The 19,074-nt window shown below is 37.1% G+C and overlaps 3 protein-coding genes across 3 annotated transcripts in view; 1 reads left to right on the plus strand and 2 right to left on the minus strand.

The window, feature by feature from the left end:
• Positions 1–33: 33 nt before the first annotated feature.
• On the minus strand, positions 34–8,884 carry ctdsp2 (CTD (carboxy-terminal domain, RNA polymerase II, polypeptide A) small phosphatase 2). The gene is made up of 7 exons (XM_043224794.1): positions 8,523–8,884; positions 4,052–4,203; positions 3,553–3,654; positions 3,331–3,387; positions 2,746–2,838; positions 2,398–2,583; positions 34–1,403 (listed from the first exon to the last, which is right to left on the minus strand). Exons 1-7 carry the CDS (start codon positions 8,581–8,583, stop codon positions 1,278–1,280), a joined length of 777 nt encoding a protein of 258 aa, XP_043080729.1. The 5' UTR covers positions 8,584–8,884; the 3' UTR covers positions 34–1,277.
• A 349-nt stretch (positions 8,885–9,233) lies between these two features.
• The window catches only part of c1qtnf12 (C1q and TNF related 12), a 31,416-nt gene continuing 21,575 nt past the window's right edge, over positions 9,234–19,074 (plus strand). The window contains exons 1-2 of the mRNA XM_043224790.1: positions 9,234–9,370; positions 9,532–9,567. The gene's annotated coding sequence lies outside the window, so the exon portion shown is untranslated. The remainder of the gene's footprint in view (positions 9,371–9,531; positions 9,568–19,074) is intronic.
• Positions 14,845–18,674, minus strand: sdf4 (stromal cell derived factor 4). Its single transcript, XM_043224788.1, has 7 exons — positions 18,342–18,674; positions 17,705–18,051; positions 17,174–17,310; positions 16,937–17,050; positions 16,681–16,839; positions 16,418–16,593; positions 14,845–16,340 (listed from the first exon to the last, which is right to left on the minus strand). The coding sequence occupies exons 2-7, from the start codon at positions 18,010–18,012 to the stop codon at positions 16,164–16,166; spliced, it is 1,071 nt and encodes a 356-aa protein (XP_043080723.1). The 5' UTR covers positions 18,013–18,051; positions 18,342–18,674; the 3' UTR covers positions 14,845–16,163.

Raw genomic sequence — 19,074 nt, forward strand, 5'->3', positions numbered from 1 at the left:
TTGCCTTATTAAGGCCGTACTCGTACATTTACATAATGTTCCACAGAAAAAATTTATTGTTGCAAATACAAAAGTCAAAAACGTGGCAACACCGACCTTATCAGGGCATCTTTTTTTAAACCAAAACACAATAATCTGCCCTTTTTTTATAAAACATGGCCATTTTGAATATTTGTGCTACAGTAAAAACAACTTATAATATAAAAACATGATCGTGTTTAAATAATATAAGATGAAATACAGAGGTGGAGCGTGTGGTCTGCGTCAAACAGACAGTATCATACAAAGACAATTCAAGTTCAAGTTCAACCAAATATACACATAGATGACAGTACTAGTAATTGTCTGCATAAATACAGCAGAGAGAAAGACAATTACCGAACAAGATAAATCTCTTTGGTTCATTCTGTGGTGTTAATTCTGCTCCTCGCGTATCATAAAACCCCATCATGTACACTTGAAGCAGACATAAGGCCACTTTAAGATTGAATACAGGAAGTGTCGAGATAAGCATGTAGTTGTAATTCACATAAAACAGTGTTAAAAACAGGTACTTTTTTAAGTAATGCCATGATAATGCACCTCAGCGACAGTATATATATAAAAAAAAAACCTGCAGTTTATAAACTAGGCCTTTTGTAAAGTAATAAGACTGATCAGAAACAAGGACGAATGGGTGCTTGGTGTCACATTTGCATTTATGGAAAACGTATGCATAGCATGTTGGATAAGACTGTGTATTCCTGCGGCAGTTTTCGCCTGAATCTGGAATACATTAAAAACACTAGTCTTTCTTTAAAGTATGAATATGAATGTTGAAGATTAAAAATGTGAGGTTGAGTTCAGGTAGGACTTTGCATAGAAAGACTGGCCTGAAAGTTTATTGTGCTTTATGTTACTTGCTGAGCTGTATAACGTAATTGCAGATTACGGATAACCTGCCCTATGAACGGTTTTAATCTCCCAAATAATGTCACTTTAAATGTAAAAAAAAATGCTTATAACAAAACAAGTAAAAAAAGGAATATAAAATCTGTAAATTGTTATTGCAAAATTCAAGCTCAATGACTAGGACAAAGCTGGCTTCTGTTCTAACTGTTTGAGGTCCTCAAACCTTGTAGCAGAACCGCATATACTTCGTGCTGAGCAGAATTATGAGCTTTCGTGTTTGTTTTCAGGTCAGAAGGCGGAGTCTCCTGTCATATGAGCTGCTCGCGTGTGATTGGCAGTCAGTGCTACACAACATGGAGGTTGGCCCTGGTCTGGTGGTGTAGGGATTACGGACCCCTGAGTTGTTCGAGTCTGCTGTAGACATCGTCAGCCTGACTTAACTCTTCAAATACTGGGATGAGGTGAAGCAGCTCGGTGTCCTCTGAATCATCAAACCAGGACAATACAGGAACCTGTTAACGGCACACAAAGTATTATACACCGCTAATCTACTGGTTTCATGTAATACTTAGTCATTTCAGGACCATTTAAATCTACAGGCTTTATGTATATATCATTTTATATCTAGATAATTTTGGATGGGGGTACGTCAACATTTTGTCACACATACTGCAGACAATATTCTGCAATTAATTCCAAATATAATTTTTATCAGACATTGTAAAATATGTCCACTTTTAAACATTTGTTAATATAAACATGCTATTTTATACACTAGATATATTTGCATCTAAATAACAATACATACATTAGTGTTCAAAAGTATATAAATCACTTATTTTTTTGTTTAGAAAAAAATCCTATTTGCTATATAATGCAAACTTATTACAATTACAAAACATTTTTTTTTTCATTTTCTGTTTTGCTTATTACAAAACAGCAAGTTTAACAGCATTTATTTGCAACCAATATATATTTTTAACACTCTCATATTTCATCAGTCTAATGCATCCTTATTAAAATTTATTAAATTGAAATAATTTTAAAATTAAATTATAGCGCATATATATATATATATATATATATATATATATATATATATATATATATATATATATATATATATATATGTCAAAATAAACAGTTCACCTGAAAAAAATCTATTAATTAACCTCATATTGTTCCACATTTCAGCTGCACTGAATTAAGATACTCTTGATTAAAGCAAGGCCCAGAAAGGTAATAAAGACATCGTTGTTAAGGATGTTTTTTTCCCCGATTCAAAGTGATTACGTTCTTGTGATTAATGACCAATTTTCATTTGGGTGGAGTAACTTTAAATTAATCAAGCTATAAGAAAACTGCAACTGACTTGGGTCAGGAACAACATGGCACTAACTAATAACGGAATTTTTGGGTGAACTAAGCCTTTAAATAGCAAGAGGGAGAATCTAAAAGGCAGGCTTTAATAAAGCAGCTAAATAGCAGCAGGACAGTGAAACCCACAGCATTCTCGGGGTGGAAGATGTAGGAGGCGGGGGAGTTGTCCAGGATCAGGGTTTTGTGGAGCTCACGGCCGAGGCGACTCAGGTCTTTAACATAGCAGCCTTGATAGAAGACGCAAGATTCACGGAAGAGGCGTGCGCGAAACACGCCACATTGATCCAGCAGGTCAGTCACGGGGTCTGCATACTAACACAGCCGTGAAGGAGAAGGAGGGATGGGTTAAGTTACTGGAGAAGAACATGAATCTAACACTGCAGGAGCATAGCTCTACAATACTAACCGACCAGCACTAGTGAGGAATTTCTATTTCCAGAAGCTCCTAATGAAAAGTGACGAATGTCTGAATACCTTAGCAAGGCTGGCAGTGAACAGAACACATTCAAACAGTTCTCCCATCCTCTGGAGAAACTCATCCACGTATGGCCTCTTCAACACATACACCTAAAACGCAGATGATGATTTTAATTCACCATTTAAATGTAGAGTTGCAGCATTCTGTAAATAAAGTGAATCACAAAATGCTCTGTAGCTCCATCTAGTGCTGTCGCTCGTAGCCACCGCCTGAAACAAGTAATCAAGAATAGGCCGTACTAGTGGGAACTAACCTATCCTGGATTACTTGAACCAGGCAGAGGCCAAATGCAGATTTTGTGTGAAAAGTTAGCGGGAACCGTAAAGGCTCGTTTTAGAAACTATATAAAAATATGTATTGGTTGTTGAGGCGTTCGTCTTAATGTTGCGAGTCAAATGAATGAATGTGATTGAATGCTGTGTGTTGTTCTCACATCATTCCAGCAGAGGGTGCTCATCATTCACTTTTAAATATACAACAACATCTCCCCTCTCTCTTCAGGCCTGCACATTTCAAGATAGTGTGCGCTGGCAGGGGATTACAGCTCTTTCCCACATACACAAACATTTATCAGATCTCACCTGGTGTGTGGTCCCCTCAATCTCCACAGGCACAATGAAATCTGCATTGCTTATTGGCTACAAAAACACAACGCGCATATGGTTAAAGACACCAGTGGAGTGATAAACTGTTATTCACGCTGCTGTTTGAATGCTAATAATTGTTGTTTACATGCAATAATTACAGCTAATATTTCATATATGCACTTGCAACATCAATCAGTGTTAATAACCTGGGTGTACCTTAAAGGAGCTATGAACCAGTGTTTCGTCCAGATCTATGACCACACAGATCTTCCCCTGGTCCTGAGAGGTCACTGCTGGCAGTAGACACTCTCCGGGTATCTAAAGAGAAGACGTAACGCATCAATATTTGTTTATTTTCTAATCCCGTGGGCTTTTAACTCAGTCAAAAAAAATCATTGCATTGCCTCTTCGTTGTCTGAATAGTACACTTCATTTTACACATCCAGATTATAACATACAATTGTATATAAAATGTTTTTATTTTTCTAGCCACACACACTCACAAAATAACATTCATATATATATATATATATATATATATAGTTATTAATTTCCTTTTTTTTTTTTTTTTTTTTGCAAAATGACCATTTAATGATTGGCAGTTACTTCTAGTTAATCCTTAAAAGGTTTCTTTCTTTAGTTGTTTCATGTTTCAGTGATACAAAATAAAACTAGAACAAAAAGTGACAGTGTTGATTAATGGTTACTATAATACTTTGGCAATGGTCCCATTGTCCTCAGGCGCTAGCAAGGCATCATGGGTAGGTGATGTTGGCAGTTGGGCATCTTGAGCTCGAAGGCAACAGATGAGCTTTTTGAAGATATTCCTGCTCCCGGGTTTCTGAGGCGAGCTTTTATTCACCTGGTCTGTTTGAACACAATAAAACAATTTTTTCAAATGCGTAATTTGCATACATTAGTCCCGCTGATAATTGTATTGCATAAACATGGCATAAAAAGGCTCATGTTGCGTGGTTTATAAACAATCCCACTTGAATCCCGCTAAGTGCTACTATCAAACCCCACCCCAGAGCGCATTAATTAATAAATACTTTCAATCAAGCACTTTAGTCTCCAATAGATGACAAACAGAAACTTAAATTCACGTTTGCCAGTGCGCTAGATACATTTGCATCAAATGTGCCAAAGAGCTCTTAAATAATTCAGAGCACTGGAATGAAATGTGTGTTTTCGTCAGCAAATACGGCGCCTATCAACATCAAAATGACCAAATGCTTATCCGCCCCTCTCCAGAGATGGCACACGTTGCAAAGAAACAGAAAATCTGTTTTAAATGAGACTGCTGGCCGCGGCTGGTATACGTTATATAATCTCAGAGGGCGGGAAAGCCCACACATTTCAGCTGTACCTTCGGAGCAAAACATACACACACTCTAACGCACACACACACGCGCTCCTGCCATTTCATCACAGGAGAGTCTGGCAGAAACAAGACCTAGAAGTCTTGTAGCCGCTGAAATAAGAGCTATGTTTTGTAACACGACATCTGTAGCGGGCTTTGTTGTGCATTACCGAGGGGCTCCTTGCATATTTAGGGGGCTTCTGCATACTTTTGCTCACAAATATCCGCATGTAATTGAAACATGACTTTGTTCAGACATGCCTGTTGAGATTCCCAAGAAGAAAAAAAAAATGGAGACGAAAGCATGAAAGTGCGCCATGCAATGATTAGAATCTGTTTTTTTATTGCTATGGTGATGTAACTTCAGCACTACTAATGAATTTTTTTTTCCCTCAGCTAAAGGAATTGACCGTGATGATGAGCAGGGGGGTTGATCCCAGGCACCTTTCCCCCCTCCTCTCGTTCCCTATGGGAGCTTATGCAGCCATAGGAATCATCTTATGTAACATACGAGCAGCATGTACAGCAGAGGGAGGATGAGAGAAAATGGCCTCCTTCGTCATCATTTACTCTGTGCTGTATTTGCCCATCTGTACACTCGCTGATAACGCCCTGCTTAACAAAAAGACTCGGGAAATGGAGCACGAGGAAAATGTATCCATGGATTCAAATGCACTTTCATGAAAACATTTCACACGTGAGGATGGAGCGATACTGCAGAGCATTTAGAGCGGATTGGGAAGGGTGTTTTGTTAAGGACCGTCAAAGGTTCTGCTGGAAGCTTTTAAGTGGTCAGGGTTTCTAGCTATTACACTTCTGCTCAGACCTAATCAAATCAGACTGTGTGTGTGTGTGTGTGTGTGCTTTTTAATCAATTTAGCAAAAAAAAAAAAAAAAAAAAGCTCAACTGCTGAATGAAAGAAACTTCTAATTTCATCCTTAGTGAGTAGTCATCTATTTTCCTAGATAATAAAGATCTCCAAGGTGAATTAAATGGCAAGCAAGGATTTGAGTTTCGAGGGATGGCGTGTAACTGGATTCTAAAGAATCTGTTAAGAAAACAACAAGGTCTTGATATTTGTAATTAGACCAGTGGACAAAATAACTGAGAATTTTTTTTTGTAACAGCAGCAATGTTTTCCTAGACAAAATGTCTTAGATTAGCCCGAACCGGTTTTACACATATCGTATTATCTATACATACGGGAGCTATGTTTTTTTAGCCATTCAGATTGCTGTCTGAAATTCTAAACACAATTCTAATGCATTCAAGTAATTTATCTAATTAAAAAAAAAAATCATTGAAGCACATATAGTGACTTTATAGTAATCAACACTCCTGATATATTATTACTTTATTTGATGATTTGCACATTATCTGCTGCCTGTTTACTCATTTTATGTTTTCAAATGATCATTAATTTGCATTTAGTACTGTACATATTGGCTTTATGCAAGGCAGTATGTCACACTTATCTCTACATATCAGCCACAGTATGAGTTGTTTAGAGACATCCATACTGGATAACCTTTCCATTTAAACTAAGCATTTCGTTCATTGCCTTGCCTCATGAATTGCATTTTCTTGTTATGATGTGCATTCAACTGAACTACAGATGGATAGCGATGGACATGTGGCTAGTGTCAAAATGAGACATAACATTATAAACGATTCTTATAAATTTCCTAAAATTTCAATCTATGCTTAATTTGAATACTAATATATTCAACAAACTCATTTAGCCTCATTCCAAAAGGTTCTAGAGCAAAGACATGCAAAACTTCACATAAAAATTGCAAACATTCTTAGCATTCAGTTTCTGGTTTAGGGGTAAATTAAGTGGATTATACAGATCTATTAAATCACTCTAAAACACTTTAAGACCTGTAGTTGACTTGAATATGGCTTCTACATTATTTCCAGATAAATAACATTATTTTGACAATTTATTCTAAAGGTTAAGACAAAAAAATGTCTACATAGTGTAGCTGTCTGGGGAATGGAAAACAGGGAATAATTTCGATAAAAGGATTAACTTCTTGAAAAAATTATTCCTGGTAAAAGTAATTACATATAAATATTTGTTACCGTTTCTTAAAATATTAATATTTGAGAAACTGCTGACAGACAATTCAAAGTCAATGTGGCATAACAACAACAAGCAGGGAGCCATTTTGTTGTCCTGTCACAAAACAGAGGACCCTTTTAGACCCTGGCAAGTGTGAATTATAGCCACCGAGATTATTTTAAAAAGGCATTATATATGCATTTCATATTTATATATTTTCGACCTTTTTCAGCATATTTTATGGCGTGCGACTCAAAAAAGAAAGATTTTACCTTTGAAAATGTTTTTGAACTGAGTGCACTCACATGCTGCGTTAAAAGAAACTATTGCAGTGCTTTTTAATGGGTTGCAAAATTACGGAATCTGACTGTCTGCACAAAATGGCATCACAAATACGAGGTTTACGACTTAGAAGCTAATCGGCACGTGCGTTTCAAACTACACTGGTAAACTGGTTTAACCTTTTAATGTCATTTTCCAGCATACACACATCCGTCGTTTCTGAGAGCCTTCGCTGTTACGGCCGCAAACGAAAAAGTCACACCGCACACTTGATGCCAGCGAGTACAAACCGAGTTCAAGGGGTCTTCAAGGAAACTGTGCAGACTCGGCTTGGCTATTTTCCCAACATTATGGCTGCTCGTAATTCACTAATCCAGAGATCGTAAACATCTGAAATAACACCCTAATTGACATCAGGGAAGCGCGTGCACAGTATATATGGTTTTTGCGTCACAGCTATAAGAAGCGCGCGGCTCTGCGCATATTAACAAGACCCGCGATAAACACCGGGACTAAAACGGCGAGCAGTTAGACTCGACCGCCAGGTAGTAAGTAAGGGAGTTACAAAATGGTTACTGTGTAATTTTCCGCACAACACCTCGGCCTTTCCTCGTTAAACGTCTAGATAAGGCCCTCATTAAGCGTTAAGGTTGACGCGTGTGATCGCGGCGTCGCGCGGCAGATGGAGGGCGTGTGCCGAGGGGTGTGTTGTGCATTCCAGCGCGGCACCTTGCGCTCTCCATTAGGCCGATGTTTTTCTACAATTCAGCTCGGCGTTTTGTGTAGTTTTACTTCGGTGGGCGTGCGAGGTGCGCTAACGCGGGCAGGTCGGTCGAACAGAAAAATGTTTTTCGGAGCAGGTTAAAAACAACACGCCGTTCAAATTATCCATTAACCGAACGGTGAAACGACGTCGACGAAAGAGGAAACAACGGGCGACGCGAATTAACGTGGTCGGATTGGTTTAAAAAAAAAAAAATGTCCAAACACCAAAACCGTATCTGTTGTGCGAAGGAACAATAAATAACGCATCAATAAAACATACATTTTATTAATACCGAGGAGCCCTAAAAAAAACATTAGAGAGAAAAACGTGTCAAGGTTTTATACACGTCGTCTAAAATTCTCCACAAAAAACATATTACGTAAACATTCAGCAATGCCTTACTGCAACAGCATGTAACGTTACATGGTGAAGTAAGTTACACGCATTTTCTTTCTTAAACCGCGTTACGGGTTTACATTGCGCCGCGCGGAGCGGAATTCGTTAAGTTCCGACCGTTTGAACTTAACGAATTCCGCTCGCGACTGTGACATGTCAATCAGCTCGATACGACAAATAACTGTCACGGCGCGAGCGTCGAGCGCGTCGAACAGCCGCGACGCGGTAACGCCGGACAGGGAACATGCGAGCAGAAAGAGTCGACAGCGCTAAAACATCACGGTTTAGCATGTGACGCTGCGTTGCCTACCTGTTTTCGAAGACAAGCGAGAATCCTCTCTCTGCACTTGAGTGATGATAGAACTTTCCATCTAACAAACGCGCAGCCCTCAACGTCCAACCGACCTTTTCCAGCGACGAACAGTCGGTCCGCATTTAGTGGCATTAAAAGCTAGCGACGCTTGAAATGAATAATTTCCGTTCGCGCAAAAATATCTCAAACCTACGGCGACAAAATATTTTGATATTTATTTATTCCCGCCTTCTATTCTCTTCCACATGGGAGGGGCATGACACTTTGTTTTGTTTTCTCTTATCTGCTATTTTCTAGGCTTCGCGTCTCGGTTTACTCTATCGCGTGTATATTTATCCATAGCCCCCTCTAGTCTTGGTAAAGCCCTCACTTTTTCTCCAACAACATGGAGAATCCAGGCGAAAGAAGAAAAACAACCGAGGACATGGGGCAAGGACGGTTTCAAGTTCCCCTTACTACAGATAAACAACCCCGTAGCTGGGCTATATCCAAAACAGTATTTTTAAACGAGACACGACCAATTCGCTCAAACGTGAATTTTAAGAAGATAAGACGCGGAACTAGGCGATAATCGACGATTTTTGTGTTTTTCCGCGTATTGTTTTGCTTTGGACGGACTCTCAGGGGCGCCTTGAAACAGCCGGTCGTTTCGGATTGGATCTCCAGGAAGTGGGAGTAGCTGAAGCATTCTTCTGTTCTGCTCGCTCCACACCGAAAACATTCCAGTGCTGGTTTTGTCGCAAATCAGTAGTCAGAAGCGGTCATATTAAATCTAAATTGCAGTGGCGGAATGCAAATTTAATAATGAGGAAATTGCAAGGGAAATGAGTAATGCGATTGAACGGGTAATATCTGAAAAAAATCTCAGTTTTTGAAAATGCATCACACCTAATCCACCTAATCATTTTTCTGCCGATCATCCTCAACATTGTTGTAGTTGTGCTGTGATAATTATTAATTAAGGCTATTATATCTGGTATTATATCTGTTTGTGTTATCGTTGCAGAATTCGAGTAACCTGCGGATTCTGTGCCAAAAAAAGGTAATTTAATCAAACATATATATTTGTCCAAAATCATAAGACAATGATTCATAAAGTGGCATGATTCATTAACAAATAATTAAACTAGAGCACAGTCAAGTTATTTTATTTGTTATTATTTGTTTTATAAAATGTATGTATATTTATTGAGTGCTAAATGTTGCATTTTATTTGCTCAAATTAATGCAAGTGTAATCTAAATCTAATATTTCTTGGATATCATTAAAAACGATTAAGTAATTAGGTCATTAAACTTTAACATAATTAAAAATAATCAGACTTAACAAATCAATAGCTTGTTCGCTTTGATATTATTTAATGTCATGACATGAAACAATGTATGAAAACTATATATAGCCTATGCGTAATTTCTGAAATGAATTGCTATGTAAAATGCCTTCCACAATCCAGGTAGGTGTTCATTTAACGTCTTAAAGATTGAATGAATTATTCCATAGCATCCAGTTTGTTTACAAACAGTGATAAATGAAAGTTGTGCTTCTAAATCAAACTATTATTTTTTATTTTAAAAAATATAAGCAAAGGTAGAGAACGGTAAATGTAGGCTAAGTGATAAAAGGATAACAAAAGCATTGTTTTTATGAGTCTGAGGTCTGAGTAGGCTACTATGCTGAACTCATATGTTGGAGATCTATTCCTGACTATTCCCAAATGAGACCAATTCTATACCACAAAACCAAGACATAAACAAGAATGGTACCACTGTTTACATTCCTAGTTTTAGAAATGTGGAAGCTGCGCAGATGTCAGATGTGACAAAAATAAGTGTAAGCAGGAGAGCTCCAAAACATGTTCTGCTTTCTTTTTTTTTTTTTTTGCAACTCTGCAGGCATGGAATCACAAGAAAGCCATTTTGTTTACAATATGTTATATAAAGCAATACTATTTCAAGCATAAAAAAATAAAATTAGTGGTAAAATAATAAATTCTGCTTCATAAGTAGCAACATAAATTGCTTTTCTTTTTTTAATAACTGCAGTTTTCAGCCAGTGTAAATGAAAGCTTTGGTCAAACATTAGTTTGGGGACTCATTGTCATATACTCATGTTATTTTATAAGGTATTGCTGAGTTACGTTTAGGTATGGGGTGGGAATAAAGGCTCCAAAATATGGTTATGCAGAATAAGGCATCGATATGTACTACAATGTGTACCAATATGCTAGTATGCCAATAAGCATGCTAATAAGTTAACAGTAAGAGCTCCCTATGAACCAAAGCTTTTGTTACAGACTGGATGCTGTGTACAGTGTCTCTTGTTTATGCTGTTGAATACAATTCTAAATGGCTCGAAACTCTGAGATGAAAAGACATAGTTTCTGCAAAGAGGCTGATGTCACTCAAGTAATAATAAAAGTATTTATGGAGGCTTTAAAATTGAAATTAAATTCAATTAAATTCTAATGATATGTGCATGTATACTATGTAAATTATATACATATATATATATATATATATATATATATATATATATACACATATATAGGTAATATATTTTGAAAACAATTCATAAGTCAATATTTTGAAAACAATTTCAGTCACGCTTAATAATTTCAAAAAAAAAAAGGTTTGTTAAAAATGTACTCGCTCTCAGGTCGTCCCAAGATATAGATGAGATGTTTCTTCTGAACAGATTTAGAGAAATTTAACATTACATCACTTGCTTACCAATGCATCCTCTGCAGTGAATGGGTGCCGTCAGGATAAGAGACCAAACAGCTGATAATCAGGAGAGATATATGCACAGGTCAAGCATTGTTTAAAAGTGGAAACGTAAAAAAATATTTGATAGACTTTTTCACTGGATCAAGCATTAGAATTATTGACTCGTATTTAGTTTAAAGTTAAAAATGAGTGTGCATTAATATTATTGTGACGGCATCCATTCACCCATGCAGAGGATCAATTAGTGATGTATTCTAAAGTGATGGAATGCTACATTTTTCCCAAATTTCTTTCACATAAGACACAAACTCATCCACATCTTGGATGGCCTGATGGTGAGGGAATTTAAGAAATTATGTGGACAATTACTTTAACAACTTTCCTCTGCTTGAGCTAAATAGATCTCTTTTGTAAATCTGTAGGTATCACTGTGGAGTTTTACCTGCCTCCAAAAAGTTCATTAAACCCAAAACGTAATCCTAGAACCTGCCCTAACCTAAAAGGGCAACCTAATTGCTGTGTTTTTATAAGGTTACAATTCTGGATTGGTGCCTTGAACAAGGAGTGAGGGAAATTAGAACCTGTTTCTTAACATTCAAGCATCTGTGGTGTACATTTCTAGAACAAGCAAACAAGAAAACTGTCAGGCTCTTCAACATCCTGATCAGATGCTTTCGGTTTATTGTAAATATACGCCATTTAAAAGCTGGCAGACATTTTTGAAACGTGTTTGAAAAAAGTTTGTTATGCTCACAAAGAATGCATTTATTTGATCTTATGTAAAAACAGTATTGCAAACTATAGTTACAATTTAAAGTAAATGTTAATGAAGAATTTATTTATGAAGACGAAGCTGATTTGTCAGCAGCCATTGCTACAGTCTTGTGTCACATGATCCTTCAGAAAGCATTTTAATATGCTGGCTGGATGCTCAAGAAAAAATGTTATTGTTATAAATGCTGAAAAAACACAATACACTACTAGGTAAGTAACATAATAAATAAAATAAAAAATGCTGTTACTTTCTATTTTACAACAAATGCTAAAAATGTGTCACGGTTTACACTAAAATGTTAGAAAAAAAAACATTTATTAAGAACATTTAATAATTGAGCACTAATAATAATATTAGCACTAAAATTTGAAGTACTTTTAACTGATAGCATACTAGACCTATTTCTGAAAGATCATGTTACACTGAATAATGGAGTACTGGAGTATTTCAGCTTTACCAGGAATACATTTACATTTTAAAATATATTCAAACAGGAACTATTTTTGACCAAATAAATGCGGCTATGGTGAGAATATGAGACCTGTTTTTAAAAAAACAAAAAAAGCCATCAAAAATTTAAATTGTTTAAAATATAGTAGCTACTAACTACTATTATTGACAATTATAATAATATATGTTATAATAATATAATAATATACAATTTTATATCAAATTTGTTTTAGTATTATAATCATATAAATAACCAATAATACACTTGAAGTCTTGCATTAAGTCTAATAATTGTAAATAAATAATTTTATATGACACACGTAACCGTCTATTAAATGGCCACATATGAACATAGGCTTTTTCAGTGCTAAAATACTGAGATATCTTGAGGATTCTTTGTACATATCAATAATCAGTGAACAGGATATAAGCTACTTAATCCTGCCTAGAGTCCCCCACCCTCAGTGACTTACAGTCCATGCACTCAATGACCTGAACACATATGCTCAATGAGAGCTGTGCCCAGATTGACCAAATCTGAGGTTTCTGTAAGGCTCAGACTCAAGTCTGGAGCCATGTGATTTGCAGGAAGGGGAAGAAGACCCCCTCCCACAATCACTCTCACTCTCCCAAAAAAACCTGCCCCTGAGTGGCCCCTGCCAGGCTCTGTTTCCAGGAAAGGGGCCTAGTGGACAGGCGCAGGGGCCTGCGTCAGGGAGAGCCTGGCTCATTGAGAAAAACAAAAACAGAGAGGGGAGGTGGAAAGACTCTCCCTCCTTACATAACAGTCTCTAGCAGTGAAAAAAAAAAAAAGCCTCTCTCTCTACCACCACCGTACGTGAAACCCGTCTGTCTGCTCTTTACACAATGCCACACCCTATAGTAGGGCTCTGCTGGAACTTCAGCATTGGGGACGGTTTTATGTATTCGACAGAAGAGAGACTCTTCTACTTCTTTTAATCATTTAAAGGTTGGATTCTCGTTAGATGCATTGAGCGTGGACGTGACACGCATGAATGTGTCGACTCGAGCTTGCAAAAATTCTTGCTTCTGTGCGTGCATTTCAGGGGGAACGCAAATAATAGCTGGAGATAAACGGGATTTTGCGAGGCGTATGTGTAAAGAACATGTAGTAATATGTAGGGTCTTAGAGTTCAGAGGAATATATCATGCACATACCAACAGTGATTTTTGACGCTTTACTGCCTCCTTGTGGTTACACATGATGAAGAAAGTAACTCATACGAAAATGAGTAGATTATTTATTGTGAAATGATTTATTAAATAGTTCTATGAGCAATTCTATGCATATTTAGTCATTTAAAATGTGCTTAATCGATCAGAAAGGATTAACAATACCTTCTTTGATCATGTTCACTAAGGGTGCCGATATTTTTGGCCTTAACTGTATGATTAATGCAATGCTTCTTGCTAATTGAGAGTATTCTTTTTTTTACTACAAATATTTTCGACATTGATAATAATAAGAAATGTCTTGAGCAAAAAATCAGCATGTTAGAATAATTTCTGAAAGATCACGTGACACTGAAGCATGCAAAGATTGCTGAAAACTCATCAATCACAGAAATAAATGATATTTTGCAATACATTAGAAGTAGTATATTGTATAGTATAGTATTTATTTTTATTATAAAATTTTATTTAATATTACTGAAAGAGGCATCATTCAAAAACATTTTTAAAATCTTAGTTTAAAATCTTTGGAAATGTGAAAATGTGTTTAAATTAAGAAGCTCAAAATGATCGAAAACATTTACATTTACATTTCAAAGTACCTACAAACTTAAAAATTTTGTTTCAAAAAAGAAGCATCACTGGAAACTTCCAAGCGGAAGTTATTCGGAGCTAAACTGTGCAGAGCTGTGGCCCTCAGGAATCGCGTTTGAGACCAATTCTTTAAACCAAGTATAAATTGTTAAAGACCGCCATTTAATTTTGTTTACTGAGTGTGATTTTGCTGTTTGTTTAGCAAGATGATAATATAAAGATAGCTTTAATGTTGTAATCCACCAGATAAATGTTTCTAAAATAATACTTAAGTACACTGAACTACAGTATATACTGTACATCACACCCTTCAACCAAAATTCAAACAGGGATAAAAGGTTTTTATTTTTAGAAATAGATTTAATAATAATTGTTAAAAAAATCAGCCCGAATGTTACTTCTACATGCGTTGCAAATGTGAGGAAAGATTAAGTTGTACTTGTCTTTACAATTTGTAGATAATTAAGCTAATAAACAAGGTAATTTCATGCATTGATTATGAATAGCACAAATGCAGAAGAAGTTATCATATATAATATGTAACGTTATTTCAATATAATGTAACAGCATTTAACAGCACTCAGTGTTTTTTTTTTACTTTAATTTCCACAGGATGAATGTAAAATATGATCAGGCAATGAACAAGGATAATTCTGGACACGTTAGCAGCTCATATTTTAACATCCAATAAACACACAATAGAATTCAAAAATTCAATAACAAAACAAATTAATCCAAAAAGACAGCCATTAATAATTAATAGCAAAATAAAATCGATCTCTTAAACTATGACCGAAGCATGCTCAAAAATGATCACCACCAACCCTAGAGCTGAATTATTACACAGTCATTAGGACACATTGGCCTAATTTCATGAGGCAAATGTGTGTTTTAATAAAACTTTATTCTCAAATACAGAAAATACATGTATCAGTCCTTTCATTTGTCATAATCTCAAAAGGGTAAATTATAGTTCCTATTAATATAATTTCTCTCAAAGCTTCTCTCTTATGTTTAAATTAACTCACTTTTAATGACTTTTTACAATACAGACGTCAATGGATAAACTTCAAAGTCATCAAGAAATAAAGATCCTCGATTATACTGACTAACATCTGACTAGAGGAGGCTGCCGAGGTAACAGAGTGGACTGAATTCTGAAAAGCAATAAAATAATATGCAAGCTATATACAATTATGACATAATGGGGTTGTTAAAAACTCTTCAGTGTGCAAATAGGTCACATCTGGACGGATTAATGATCCTATGAACTCTCACTTAATACGATTCCTTAACTAGACTTTTTCATTTTTGCATTTAATGATGAGCTCTTAAATAGAAGTGCTATGTGTAGTCCTGCATGTTACGGTTTTCACAAAATTACCACCCTAAATCATTTTGCTAGCTCGTCGTCTTTGGAAATAACACGCATCAGGAAGCTCAAACCCTGTCAAAAGGAACCCACCCAAAAAGTGAAAACATTTATAAATTATGGCACTCCAAACTAATAAATTATTTACATTTTTTTTTCCTTTTTTAAACAAATTCCACCTTCATGTGAAAAAAAATAATCTTTCCCCTCACCAATTCCTCATATACAGACATTTCTCTTAATTATCAAAACTCAAAAACCTGACGAAAGTGACAACGTGTAACATTTTTTTTTTTAGATGGAACTTTATGGGGCTCGAATGGAAATCTAAGACATGAAGGCTAGCTCTTATTAATATGTCATATCTGCGCGTTTCAACATTACAGAAGGATTTGTGGCTCGAGGTTCTGTACGTTTACAAACGTGTCCGAATGCACTTGTTGATCTAAGTCTGGGAAGCAAGCAAAGATCATCCCTGCCACACTTTAGTGATATATACATGCTATTCTTTTTCATAAAGACTTGTCTTAGAACTCCTCATGTACGTTACGGGCATAGTCCATGAGTTTGCTGCCAGTGAAGTACTCGCTGTATTTAAGGATCTCCTCTAGTTCCAGGTTGTGGTTTTGGTTCTCATCTGCCACAGCGATCATCTGCTTGGCTTCATTCAGAGCATTATACTCATTCATAGGGTCCATATACTCCTGTGGGACAGATATACATTCAAATTAGCCGCTATAAAAGTGTTATCCTTCTACAGAACTGATAAAAGAGGACCAACCTCCAGTTCTTCCATGGTTACAATCATATCATGGTTAGCGTCAATGACTTCTTCAAACTCCTTCTTCCTTTCACGAACCCAGTCATCATCGATGTCTTGGGCCTGCTGATTCTCCACGGTTCCCATTGGGAGGGAGATAAACTCAGCAAGAGTCAACTTTCCATCTCCATCTTGATCTGTTTAGGAAACATATAGAGTTTGCTTATAATTAAGACGCGCAATGAATGCGTGACGGCATTTCTTAGGCATAAATTTAAGATTACCGAGATCTCTGACGATCTCTTTGACCATGTATCTCAGCATGCCTCTGCTGTGCTCCGGGTGCAGGAACGAGAGGAACTCCTCTTCATTTAGCAGCTGGTCGGCTGGAGGGTTATCTGCCTGGAACCAGCGGTCCTTCAAGCTCTCCAGAACCTCCTGAGCTGTAGCGAAGCCATATTTTATACTTATCATTAGAAATGGCTTTGTTAAGAGTACTAGGCCATATCTGACAAATGCCTGTTCTGCATTACGACTTACTTTCTTCGTCCACTTTCAGTTCCTCATTTTTTTTTATCTTCTCAGCCACTTCTTTTTCATTGAAACCTTTACTGGCCAAAAACTTCACACGGTATTCATCCCAAGTCACATGTCCTGAGAGAGCGAAACACAGGACACGTTTATGAATATAAATCATGTTTGAATTCACCAGAAGTCTGATTTAACTTGACATATAATTTCAGTATGGCATGGGTCTAGATATCAACATCCACTTACCGTCCCCATCAGGGTCCACGGCACGAAAACTGAGCTTGTTTTCTCGAACAGCCTCCTGAAAATGTTCTTCCGTCTTCTCCATGATCCAGCGCTGCATTTCTTTAGCACTGACACTCCTGTCTTTATTAATATCCACCCTAGAAACAAAGGAAAAGTTACGTTTACAAACATTCAAAGATATTTTTGGCATCAACGGTTTAAAGTAATCTAACATTTGCTTGATTGTTTATAAATTTAGCATGAAATGGAAATTCGACCCGCTTTCTAAATGCATCTAATCGTGGTTTATTTCTTATATACATTTGTTTGTAATTTAATCAAAATATCACAAGTCAGTCTTCCGGAAACCACACCAGACTGTTCCTTTTGACTGTAAGATGTCACAATACAGAAAGAAAAACCTCACTACTTCCCTTTTTCACAGCTTACTATAATTGCTCAATGTCAATTGGCTTAAACTAGACATGCCTTTAGAATGACACCCAAGCACATCATGGGAAAATCGCACAGTTTCCACAGCTGTACACATACTTGGTGAAGATTTCAATAAGTTTCTTCCTGTTCCTCCTGGGCTCCGAGTCCTCCTCGAACTCCTCCATCTCCTTCCCCAGAAACACCTCCTGATGAAAGTCTTTATTGAGGTGACCGTCCATTTCCATCTTCACCCCGTTCAGGTGGTCAGGTGGAAGGATCTCATTGTCCTCTTTGCTGTTGGGGTGTTTGTCTTTTAACGCGGATATATTTGCTGGCCTGGCCTGAACATTCAAAGCCAGCACCGCAAACACTGCCAAAGTCGAGGCGCACAAGCGGCCAGGCTGAGGTCTTCTCCTGTTAGACATGGCTTTACTGCTTGAACGTCACAAAGCGATGCACGAACACTGCAAACAGAATAAACTCGCATTAAAACACATCATAAGCAGACTTCAACACATTCAAGCAAGACCCATTTACAGTAAACATCAAATCACATGAGATCAAATACAATGATTTATTTAGGTGGTAACAGACATTATACTAATTAATTATTATACTAAACAGGAATTATACTAATTAATTCATCAGTTTGAGCTCAGTACTGAATATGAATCAGCACCATAATATTTGTAAACACCTGTCTGAACGAATGAAGTTGCAGCCTGTGAACGGAAATAAACAACAGGCAACCTACATGTACGTTGGAACGGTCCTTTCCACAAATAAACTATCAGATGAATGAAGAAGCCAGTGGCCTGCTGTACTGAAAGCACCTCGAGCTGCTGTCTAAGTGCAGCTCATCGCGCAGTTCCTGGACACGTCGCCACTCGAGACCAAACGCTGCCCACCGGAGCGGTTTACGGCCCTGAACGACACGTCCTCCCTCCCTGGATTCAGGTAACGCAAACGCATACGGGACAGACCGATACCCGCAAGAGTTCACGCAGACTGACGCCAGAAACGCGTTCAGGACAGAAACATTGCTACGTTGTCAAGATCGCGCGTCTTCTTCTCGCGTGACACGAGGTGAGGGAGGACGCGCGTGCCGCCATCTGCTGCACCGGCGGACCAATGCCTATGAAATAGACACTAGTGCGAATGTGTTTTATATCGTTATTTGAGTCTTGCTTGTTTAGATTTTCAAACAAGTACGTTTTTAAAACGGTGTTGAAAACAGGCAGTCTAATTGGGTTCTATCTTGTTTTACGTAATCAATTAATTAAATTTTTTTAGCTTTAGTTTAGCTTTAGTCATCGTTGCTGGATAAATCTGCTATGTAACTAAACTTTACTTTATGGTCGTTGTCAAACTGACATTAGCTTATTGGGGGCATGTTAAACAGTTAGCCGACGGAAAATACGTGCGACGAAAAAGTGTTATTATGACCATGCTTGAGGGTCCATAATGTTTCACATAGGCTACTAACA

Source organism: Puntigrus tetrazona, chromosome 23, assembly GCF_018831695.1.
Source record: "Puntigrus tetrazona isolate hp1 chromosome 23, ASM1883169v1, whole genome shotgun sequence".
NCBI lineage: Eukaryota > Metazoa > Chordata > Actinopteri > Cypriniformes > Cyprinidae > Puntigrus > Puntigrus tetrazona.